Source organism: Panicum hallii, chromosome 7, assembly GCF_002211085.1.
Source record: "Panicum hallii strain FIL2 chromosome 7, PHallii_v3.1, whole genome shotgun sequence".
In the NCBI taxonomy this organism is placed as follows: Eukaryota; Viridiplantae; Streptophyta; class Magnoliopsida; order Poales; family Poaceae; genus Panicum; species Panicum hallii.
Window position 1 is genome coordinate 47,408,042 of NC_038048.1, and position 11,525 is coordinate 47,419,566.

Consider the following 11,525-nt stretch of genomic DNA (forward strand, 5'->3'; position numbering starts at 1 on the left):
AGCACGTGCTACAATTGCTTTAATCATTTACACTACATAATTACATTTGATATCTATTTGCATGCGGTGTTTATTAAAAATAGCCGGTAGCATGTGCCACAATTGCTTTAATCATTTACACTACATAATTACATTCAATATCTATTTCCACGCAATGTTTATTCAAAGAATGCCTATGAGCACAAAGGCTTCGCAGCCTCCTATTGGCTCATGTATTTTACATTTCCCTTGTCATCAAATTGACCGGCACGCCCACGCACATCTCACGAGTCAAAATACTGGATTTGCACTGGAATAAGGCAAATCTCCCGGACCTTTCGTGTGTTGTCAACCGCAAAGGTTCACCGCTCAATTTTTATGTCAACAGGATACAAAGTCAATTTCAAAAATACATACAAAAATGACAAATTTCATTCTAAAGCACATGCACACGAACGTTGCCACTTTTTGTATGAATTTTTACAAAACGGGTTTGCATCCCAGCTTTTGCAAGTTGCAACAAAGTTAGTGGGTTTTCACGTTTCCAACCACAATATGCTTTGCACTGAATGTTTTCACACATTCTATCATACAAAATTGCATGCTAACTTTTGTGACAGCTGCTGCATGAATTATTTCACTTTCTATATGCAACAAGATTTGCCGATTGATTATCTAATGTGCAGCACAATCAATCTGGTATTATCAAGGATCCCGTTTTATATAACTAGTTCAAATTGCTAGTGCACCATCAACAGTTTCACTCTCGTCATCGGAGGTGTAGGACTTCGATTTGGACATTGGCATGACTCTTGAAAATCCATAGCCTAGAGAACTTCCTGACGTAGCACACAGCTGTAAAGGGAAGGAGACAATAACATCAAATAGAAAAAAAATATAATATTAGCCAATATAAATTGTACGAATACAGTATAAATTATATGAACCTGACACAAGCTATTCTTAACACATGCTGTGATATTCCAACATGGACATCAGAAAACCATTCAACTCAAGAACATTAAAGAAAGTCATCTAAAATTTACTATATCTAAAAATGTGGATGCTATTACACTACATGAATTATAAGAAACAAATTTGAAGAAATTCCTCCATTTGAATGATTTGGTATATGATAGATTACTGATTCCATTTTCTGGGTTTTGACTTCATGACCTAAAAGTCAGAAGAATCATGTCAAATTCATACCATCACTCTTCCAGACAGCAAATGGCTAGTAATACCAACGGTGTTTAATCATGTAATAATGTCACTAGTTACTACCACATGACTTCCATTACAAGCTTAATTCAACACCTATCTACACAAGCAATCCTGGATTTACAACCATTGGGAAATTCAGTTTGCCATATTTCACTTGCTAGAATATTCTTTATCTTTTTGGTTCGTAAAAAGCTTTAGCAGGCCACTGAATGATGACAGAATTACACACCTCTGTAAGTTCTGACAGATGACGATTCCTGAACTCGTTGATGGTTTCCTGAATCTCTGACATTGGAAGTTTAGCCTGAAATAAAGCATATGCATTAAAGTACATACATCAATAATACGCACAATGGATGATAATCAAATATGTTTTTTTATAGGAATGCTAATCAAATATGTAAGAGCTCACTTGTGCAAGAACAGCTGCAGCCAACTGAAGACTCGGTTCCAAGGTCTCAGGGACAACCTTCAAATTTTTCACACAGATGCATCAGCAGATATGTTAAAAGTACCACATGTGAAATAAAATATCTGATAAGAAAAACTACCAGTAGTGCATAATAACAATGACATTGTACAAGTTACACAGTACACAAACATGCTTGGTCCCATGCAATGGTGGTATTATTTAAGAAGCACAAGAAGAGTTGCAAATGAGCATTTACCAACTTTTAGTGTTCAAATTTTAATCTATCAGTGACCAAAGAAGTAAAACATGATGACCCACAAAAATATGTCTTACCAATCACTGAATGTAGAAACTAATAACAGGATTTGGAAACACAAGCTCCGGATCTTTATCATATAGATCTGAATAATTAATTAAATCTACTTGCCGCAAATCATTTCACATGGCAGATTGGTTTGCAGTTTGTTATGATAAAAATAATAGAACTCCCTCGTTGCAAATAAAAATTGTGAGTATACATGGCCAATACAAGTTGCACCAGTAGCCCATTATGGCCAAGAATGCTCTGTAACATCCACTTACCGCTGTTGCACCTGCTTTCTCCAAATTAACACCATGATCAACATCATGTGCTCGAACAAATGTCTTCACATTTGGGAAATATTTGTTCAATGCCCAGACAGCTCTATAATTTGCACCAGGAGTATCCAAAGTAATTGCAGCAGCGCAAGCTCTCTCAGCTCCAACTTTGTGCAGTACCTGTTAAAATTCAATTCAGAATAGTACTTTTTAACAAGCTATATGAATATTAAAATGTAATCAAACTCATCCTACCTCTCTGCTTCCAGCATCCCCAAAATATACTGGAAGGTCAAGCGCACGCCCAACTGCTACCCGGTCGCTGAAAAAGAATACATGCATCAGGAAAGTTATTCTCAACATGCAGCCACTGGTTGCAAAGGTCAAGTATACACCCAAAGTGTCTTTGTTCAACTTGGCCGCTAAGGTGTATAAATTGAGCAACTACCAGATTGCTGGTATTGCCAGCATTTCCTGATTTCCTGAAAACATCAGCCTGAACTTTTGTTTTATTTATTAGTGGATTTACTACATTTCATTTGCAGTCCCACATTAGTCCAAACATGGTATCAATGAACATCATAGAGGTAAACTCTACAAACTTATGAACTCAAATCTGCGTAGGTTCATGTAGTCATACTTCTTCATGGTTAAACATTCATTGAATAGTGTTCGAGAAATCATTCATTCAACAGAGGTTCTGAATCACTATCCATACTTTCTTTAAAGTTCAGGTTGTTGCAAAAAGCACCATACCTTCTAACATCAAGTGCAACGAAAGGAATTAATCGCTCTGACAGGAGTTGGGCAATGATCTAGTATAAGGAAAAAGAAAAAAACCTTTATTAGGATCCATCAAACATGGAAAAAGTTAGTAGTGTGTGAGGATTGCAATACAACCTGCCCAACACGTCCAAAACCTAATATAATAATATGATCTTGCAAATCATCAGTCTACATGCACAGAAAAACAGAAGATAGCAACATTAGATAAAAAGTGACATGTTAAAGGATATTTTAGAGCTCGCATACTATTGACTGCAAACTTGGGAGACTATAGTAACAAGAAGCAACACTATCACATTACCAATTTACCATGTGTTTTTGTGCCTGGCAATTAGCATAAAGCCATAAACCCCTTGGTAATTGTCATCTACAATGGCTAACACTAGCTGGTACCAATGTTTTTAAGTCGTCCGACTAATCGCGATTAGTCACGATTAATCGCGCTTATCGGTCTGCCAGTACCGATCATGCCCACGAGGCGACTATCTCGACTAGAAGTCTAGTCGTCCGACTAATCGTTGACTAACCATGATTAGTCGTCCGATTAGCATGGGGACGACTAGCTTCTAGCAAGCTCTGGGTAACTTTTGGGCCATTCATGGTTTTGATCTTTTGGATTTTGAAGTTCCCCTAAAGGTCAGTGTATCTTCTCTATCTTGCTATTGTTTTATATCTAGTCTAGTGCTCTTTTAGTCTATTTCACAAATCAGAACTCACAAATTACTAAGATAGTGACCATCTGACCATCAATATTATCTTGATCTTTGCTTTAAACAATATGTTATTTAGTATATCGGTCCTGGAATATACAGGACAACTAGACTATGACTAGGACCGACTGGGCTCGACTAATCGGACTGATCAATGACTAACTGCGACTAATTTTCTTATCAGTACCCTTACGACTAGACATGATTTTACCATCTGAAAACATTGGCTGGTACCGAGTTCCATTGTACTGGGAGATATATGACAATACCTGACCTGATTTGGCTTTTAGGCCTTTTTGTTTCTCTCGTCTCTTTGGTTGTTTCTGGGGTAGGAAGACAAATGCCTTAGCCAGAGTTATGACTACCAAAATGTTCTAGTCAAAGTTCAGCATTGTTTCTGCACCTATACGCAATATCCATATTATTCTTGTACAAACAAGAAACTATGTAACTCATCAATTTACTGCCAGTTCTCAGGTGGATTATGGTTGCTAAAGCAAAGCAGAATTCTCCACTGTGATTATCAATTGCCCTTGGCAACTGATGTGAAGGAAGATAAAGTTGCCTAGTTTTAAAGTTTTAGCCAGTCTCTAATTAGAATCTTCCACTGGATATTGCAATGCTTGATCAGCCAGAAATAATTTTAGAGCTGACCATGAGAAAATACTTTCGTCCAGAATACTGAAACAAACACACACACACAAAAAAAAACATAGTAACAAGGCTACTGAGTTGCTGCTTGATTCCTTACTTGTCAGGGCTGCTTAATATGGCACAAATATAAAATGGAAAATGAGTCTAGCTACATTTCACACAGGGAATGCACGTGGCTACACAAGTAGGTATTTGATGGAAACTTGTATTCTGCAAGGCAGGTTTATAACAAATAGACGGGGTGAGAGTATGGCAGACTGGCAGTGCTTTTTCCTGTGGCCAAAATTACAGAAATATAACTGAAGCAAATGTGGGATTAAACTAATACCTCACTTTCCACTGGCAATAAACTCCTCACATCATGTTGCTCAAATTTTGATGCCAGAAACTGCCCTCCAGCAGCTAACCATGGTGTCAGAGCCATCGAAATGCCAACAACCAAAAATAGCAATGATGATAATTGAGGGGATAGAAGACCCTGCAAAACAGTGTTCAATAGTTTTCCCACTGCTCTAAAACATCTATCCATAGCACAGCAATCATGATTTGTGGCATACAGAAACTATAGATGTTCCTGCAATCAACTATGATGTGCATGAGGAGTAGGTCTAGAGTACTAGAAACATATGACATAGAAAGAGAACCTAAGGAAAAACACAAAACACCAGGTCTGTTCACAAAAAGATGGCACGTATTACCTGGTTGACAGCCTCTCCAAAGGCAACAAAAGCAAACTCACCACCAGGTGCAAGCATGAGGCCAACCCGAATGGCAGCTATAGTAGAAACCCCAAACAGTCTACCAACAAATGTAACCAACAATGTCTTTCCAAATATCAAGAGACCTAATATCACAGAGATTGCTGGGAAGTTTGACAGAAGCAGCTTTGGGTCAATAGACATTCCAACCTGGAAATCAAATCCTAGTGTTAGGATTAAGCAAGGAATTCTAATAATCCTAAAGGAAGTAAAAAAAATACCTTGATGTTGGACTAGCAAAATGGACAGATAAATAAGTGCTATAGCACTAATTACTAGCGTATGTTTGATTCTACCCAACATATGATCATATAAATAAACAAAAATGTATTTATTTGACAAGTTGATGAAAGAAGATACTATGCTACTTTTTTCGGGTAACATATAGGAACGGTACAAAATGCACATTCTTGTCTAGACTGTAATGCAAGATGCAACAGTGATATCATTTACAGGCTGATAGTATAAAATGATCACTAGCGTGATTATTCAAATAAGGAAAGGTAGTCATGGTCTGAGAAACTCGTGAAAGTGGTACCATTTCCATTAAAAATGGCGAGTTTTGTACTGGCTATCGAGTTTTGTACTGACAAGGGATTCATGTGGTTCTTGTAAACATAACGATGCCACCATGACTAACAAACTAACAAGTCTGTGGCAACATAACTCAGTGGCCGCAGAGTTGTATTTCATATTTGCATCACTGGATGATGCTATAAGGTTAGAAGCACTTGCAATTATGTATCAGTGTTAGAAAAGAAGTCTTGATGCAATTATGTTCACAGACTCACCGTCATAAAGAAAAGTCCTAACAAAAGCCCACGGTATGGAGCTATATCTGACTCAACCTGCAAGGAGAACTCCGTTTCTGCTAGTAATAGACCAGCCAAAAAAGCTCCAAGTGCCATCGATAGCCCAGCCTGTGGAGAGTAGTACCATAAAATGAAAAGTAGTTTAAGCGATGCTGGGGTTAGAATATAAACAGATAAACTACACACCCGGGCTGTAAGAAGACTTGTGCCAAAAATAACAAGGAGTGTATTCGCCGAAAATATTTCAGCATTCCGATTTTCAGCAATTTGTTTGTAAATAGGCCGAAGTAACTGTTCAACAAAAAAGGAAATTGCACGTCAAATAGGTGCAAACAAATTCAGAGAAATGCAGCTGCAAGGATAAGACTAAAAAATGCATGCATGCGAGGAAGCAAGCCCATGTCCAGCTGAGCTCAGAGTCTAGATTTAGCATATGCATAGTCCTAGAAAGGAGTTATGGCAAAATAATGCAAATGAACAGTCAACTCACCAGACGACCTCCAGCAATTATGGCAGTTATAGCAGCTACTGCTTTCACTGCAGCCATCCCCATGGCTTCTGCTATTGCTTGGAAACCAACCTATAAAAAAAATCAGAAATTGAACCAAGGCCTCAAGGGTCAAACAGTTCAAACAGATATGTGCAAATTGGGAAAGGTACCCATTGTGTCACTCACACATGTCCCCAGGCCCCACATGTCATCCTAAAGTTGGATGTTATTTCCAAATTTAGATATCCTAGCATTACTGAACAAATTTGCTCTTGCATAGATAACGTGTGCAAAGCACATAAGTTACTCAAGCAACAAATTTGCATTTCACCCATGCCATCTGAAACTTAGAGATGTCTATTGCTACAATCGTAGTATAGTCGTCTCAAATAGCTCCGAGAATTAAATATAGAACCTTTGTTTGAACACGAGTTTTGAAGCACTCCTTGGCACTAAAAATCATACTATCATTGCAGACTAGTTTCTAATGCTACAGTACTTAACTCATGATCTCATTGGGCTACCAAGAACATCAACTATTTGTATCAATAAGCAAAAGGTCCTATAGCGCAGATAAGAATAAGAGCACAAGATCAAATGATTACCCCTCCTTTCGAAGAATTAGGTGATATCAGAGGTATTAATATCAACAAGACCACCACAGCCAAATCCTGGGAACAACACAAGAGACATATATTAAAAGGCAGGCTAGATTAACATTACTAAAATATTGATGGCCGTCTATGGCTCTATGCTTCAGAATGAGTATGCCGTGCAAGTTGATACTTGCACGTATGCATCACATATTAAAACAGCAAAATATGCGCATAGATAGCAACTGTGAGGTATGATCTAAAACTCTGAAAAAAAAGTGATGTGCAGAAGTACATCAGCAAGAAAATGAACAAATGGAAAGCTGAAACTAAGACGCATTATTCAAAGAGCAGGGCACGTATCTGAGCATGGTGAAGTTATACCTGGAACAATAACACAGAAAATGTAGCACGTCCATGACGTGATGTGCTCTCGCCACGCTCTTGCAGTACCTAGGAAAGAAGAACACTGGCTGCTTAAAAGGCAAGCAACAAACGACTGTTACAAAACCTAAAACCTATAAATAAACATATACTTCCCCAGTCATGAGAACATGACAAATCATACATGGTTCCTGTCAAACATTTGAAATTTTGAAAATCAATATATTCTAAAACATTTGGATTGGAAACATAAAAACCACGTTTTGGAAAGCACTTCAGTAATATATCAACTTGATTGCATTAAAATAGAAAATAGTGGTCAAAGCTACAGATTGGAGACCTTACCTTGTCCAAAATGTTTTTTGACCAGAGGTAGAAGTTTGCATTTCACATTACTCACGTTTAACTTGCCTGAACGAAACCTAGTTTAGGCCTGAACTAAGCATGGCAAGAAAACAAAATTTCCTAGCTGTTGAAATCGTAATGGCAACTCAAATTAGCTGAGAATATTAGACGGGCATATGTCTCTGCTCATATGTGAACAAATGCTTTCAACGTGTAACTTCATTCAGTATCCAAAAACAAAACGAGTACCTTCATTTAGTTTACGATGTAATTGTGATGGATAAAGAGAAATTTGCTAACAAAAAGACTTCTGATCAGTGACAAAGCAACCAAAATTTGATAAATAAGATGAGTGCTAAAGGAAGTACTTGCAAGACAACAGCTGTTGATGACAAAGCTAAGCCACTCCCAATAACTATTGCTGCTGGTCCTGGTAGTGCGGCAAAACGATGAGCTATCACACCAACAGCTGCAGTAGTAGCCAGCACCTGCCGATTATTCCAATTTATCAGGGAGTAACTGAGAAAGAATAATTGTTTGATGGTTGCATAGAATGAATAGAACCTGAGCAGAGCCCAAGCCGAAGACATACTTCTTCATTGAGCTTAGCCTTTCCACAGAAAGCTGCAGATAGAGGATATTAAGCCAGTATATGCTGAAAGAAGAAACAGCATCCAGAGGCACTTAGTTGTGTACCTCAAGTCCAATGTTAAATAGCAAGAATACAACTCCAAATTCAGCAATGGCCTTTGTCCCATGCACATTACGAATGATGGAGAGCCCATATGGACCAATGAGGACACCAGCAGCAAGATACCCAAGAACAGGACTGCCTAAGATATCAAGGTAAAAATTATTTCTGCAGGAGGTTACAGAACTTTCATGAAAACCTAGGATTTTAATGACAAAGGCTTCTCGGTTCTCAGAATTGGGAAATCATAGTTGAACTTGGCTAATCAATTGTAAACTTTCTGAGTGACCAAAAGATTAGAGAAAGTTACAAATGCTATAGAATCATCCTGTGCACAAAATGTATTAGCATATGTATCTCACCTCCAGGAATTTTCTGAAATAGCGGTACAAAAATAACACTGGCCAGAAGCAAATACAGAACGTCAAAAAGTGAAGCTTCTTCCTCATTTACCTGAATAGGGAAATGAAGAGCGTAAGGAATTTACACACAAGCTAAGCTTCATTATAACTGTTGAATTTCATACCCACACACAAAATGAAATCAGTCCATGTGCAGGTTCAGATGAAAAAGAAACCGTACCTCTTGATGAGGTAAGAGCTCTATTAGCTTCTTTACTCTTTGTGGGATTTGCCGTATCTCACGAACAATGGGCTTTGTTGTGGAAGTTACTTCACCAATGCTTGTGGTAATGCCTTGCTGCTGAAATAGTTGACTCTTCTCAGCTCTATTTAAGACGAATGCCCTACAGGACACATAAAACAAAAACCCTTTAAGAAAGGTAGTGACTAATCAACATGCATAAAAATGATGCTGCCAGTTAGTTTCCTAAATTTCAGTGGAAAACAGAGGTGACTGTACGGATAACAGAATAATAGCAAATAAGGTAAACAGGTGGAGTTATGTGAAATTAAATCCTTACTGAAAAAGTGCAAAACCTAGAAAACACACAACAGTTGTCATGCGACTCACCCTGCGCCAAGAAGCAAGATCCCAACAACAAGCTTTGGTGCCTGTTTTTGCACTGATGTCATAAACCCCCGAAAGACAGATGTTGGTGTAAATTCTCCATCAACTTTGGACGAGAAGAAAGATGCCGAGAAGAAGCGGGATGATCTCTTCAGCAATGCTTTTGGAGCACTCAATGGTTCCTTGGTGTACTCCTTTCGTTCCGTTTCCTGCTTCTTCCCTTGTTTTGACTTATCTACATCAGGCTCAGCTTCTTTCTGAGGCTCAACAAGCATCTTATCACTGCTTGCTTCATCAGATATCTCACGGGATGGTTCAAGCTGCTCAATGCCCTCAACAGCTAAGTCACCAACCATTAGACGCTCAATGTTTGACACCTCATCCCTTACAGAAACATCATCCATACCATCGCTGCTATACTCGTACCCTTCAGAAACACTATCTTCTTCAGCGCTTTTCTGCTCTTCAGCAGGTGATGGTAGCTCCACCACGGTATCAACCGAGGAGATGGCTTTCTCAGCCTTGTGCAGTGCCAGTTCCGCATCGTTGGCACGCTGCGCGGCTTCCATCTCAAGAGCCACTGCCTGTTCAGCCAACACCATTATATTGGCAACATCTTCTTCGGCCTTGGACGCGTCCAACAGAGCCTTCTCGGCGAGCTCTGTCAGTCTATCAACTTCCTTCTGCAACTCCATTTTCTTCTCCTGGATGTGTCTCAACTCCTCCTCGCACTTCCACATAACCACTCGGCAATCCTTAATTTCCTCCTGTGCAGACGCAAGGGATTCCTCCTCCACACCTTCGAAACTAACTTCCATTGGCCCGACAGACCCCCTCTTCACCTCCAGCTCTTCCGCTGCCAGCTGCAACCTGGCCTCAGCCATGGACAGCGCCATGGTAGACTTCTGGACGGCCTCCTTGGCGTCCGCCTCCTTGCTGATGATCTCCTGCACCGTCGCGACAGCCGCAGACACATCCCGCTGAGCGCTGTCAGCCCGGTCCTTGAGGGCAATGGCCGACTCAGATATCCGCTGCGCCTTCTCCTCAAACATGGTGCTGTTGAGCCTGGCCACCTCCAGCTCCTTCCTCAACCTCTGCAGCATCTCCCTCAGACCATCCACGTCGACTTCCCTCCCGCTGCTGGGGCCGCCCTTCTCGTCGTCGTCGGACACTGAGCTGGTGGCCTCGTCGTCGTTAACCTCGCCGGAGCCCTTGGTGCCTTCCAAGGGGCCGTCCACGTAGGCCAACGAGTCGTTGCCCTGGCACCGCGGCGGCGCCGGCCGCCCTCTGATGCGGAAAACGAGGGGGCTCCCGTGCATGGGAGCCAAGTAGAAGAGGCCGCCGCCGCCGCCACGGAGGGCGGAGGCGACCATGAGGTTTCCGTTTCCCCCACCGCCGCCGCCGCTGCGATGCCGCGCTCGGCGCAGGGAGCAGTTCCGGAAGGCATTCCCGGCGGCGCCGATCTGCAGGCCCGGCCGCGGAGCCGCGCGGCTGGGTCCGACGCCGGAGGCGAACGTGGACAAATCCATATCCCCCCTCTGTGGGAGCACGGGGACAATCGGAAACGTATATCAAACCTCCCCAGAAAATGGTGGGGAGAAAAAACCAAAAACCAGGAAAGAGAGACAGAGAAGTGCTCACGGAGTGGATGCGGATTGGGTGGGAGGGAGGGAGGCGACCGGAGAAAGGCGAGGAGGTTTGTCACGGGAGAGGCGCGGAGGAGGAAGGCGAGAGCGCCCTCAGCCTCATTCCATTCTCCTCTCTGCAGGACTGGACTGCCCAGCAAGGGGAGGCGCGGGGCGAGGCGACCTCACTCGCGCTGCTCGTTGCTGCCCTTGGGGAGGTGTGAAGGACAAGGGCCGGTTTTGTTTTGCGTGTCCATTCCCTCCTCTTGTTTCGGCGGCGGAGGAGACGAGGCAAAGCAAAGCGCCACAGCCAAACCAAACCAAAACCTGAATCTCTTGGCTTTCAACCGCAAAGAAAAATGAAGTTTCATTACGAGCTGATCTGATGATGCATGAGACGTGCTCTGCTTGCTGCTTGCAACATGGATTTCTCTTTTCTTTTCTTTTCTTTTCTTTTCTTTCTGATAGGTGGATTTCTCTTTTCTGCACGAGTGGTACTAGGTTTTTTTTTTAA

The 11,525-nt window shown here is 41.3% G+C and overlaps 1 protein-coding gene across 2 annotated transcripts; it reads right to left on the bottom strand.

Annotated features, from left to right (window-relative positions):
- Positions 1–408: 408 nt before the first annotated feature.
- Positions 409–11,243, bottom strand: LOC112899167 (K(+) efflux antiporter 2, chloroplastic). Of its 2 annotated transcripts, XM_025967523.1 has the most exons (21): positions 11,028–11,242; positions 9,390–10,924; positions 9,000–9,162; positions 8,780–8,870; positions 8,423–8,559; positions 8,291–8,350; positions 8,095–8,214; positions 7,382–7,450; positions 7,010–7,075; positions 6,405–6,494; positions 6,101–6,205; positions 5,894–6,022; positions 5,043–5,252; positions 4,673–4,822; positions 3,095–3,148; positions 2,951–3,009; positions 2,450–2,516; positions 2,198–2,374; positions 1,616–1,672; positions 1,433–1,507; positions 409–834 (listed from the first exon to the last, which is right to left on the bottom strand). In XM_025967523.1, the coding sequence occupies exons 2-21, from the start codon at positions 10,913–10,915 to the stop codon at positions 712–714; spliced, it is 3,528 nt and encodes a 1,175-aa protein (XP_025823308.1). In that variant the 5' UTR covers positions 10,916–10,924; positions 11,028–11,242; the 3' UTR covers positions 409–711. The 2 variants fall into 2 exon arrangements, with proteins under 2 accessions (XP_025823308.1, XP_025823309.1); XM_025967524.1 differs by lacking the exon at positions 409–834 and adding an exon at positions 938–1,155 and having other exon boundaries at positions 9,390–11,243.
- Between the last annotated feature and the right edge of the window lie 282 nt (positions 11,244–11,525).

Excerpts from the sequence above, each read along its gene's own strand:
- LOC112899167 (XM_025967523.1), bottom strand. The coding sequence starts at position 10,915 with ATGGATTTGTCCACGTTCGCCTCCGGCGTCGGACCCAGCCGCGCGGCT. Across the intron at positions 6,023-6,100 it reads CAAGTCTTCTTACAGCCCGG|GCTGGGCTATCGATGGCACT; the intron begins GTGTGTAGTTTA and ends TACTCTCCACAG. Across the intron at positions 1,673-2,197 it reads AGAAAGCAGGTGCAACAGCG|GTTGTCCCTGAGACCTTGGA; the intron begins GTAAGTGGATGT and ends AAAAATTTGAAG.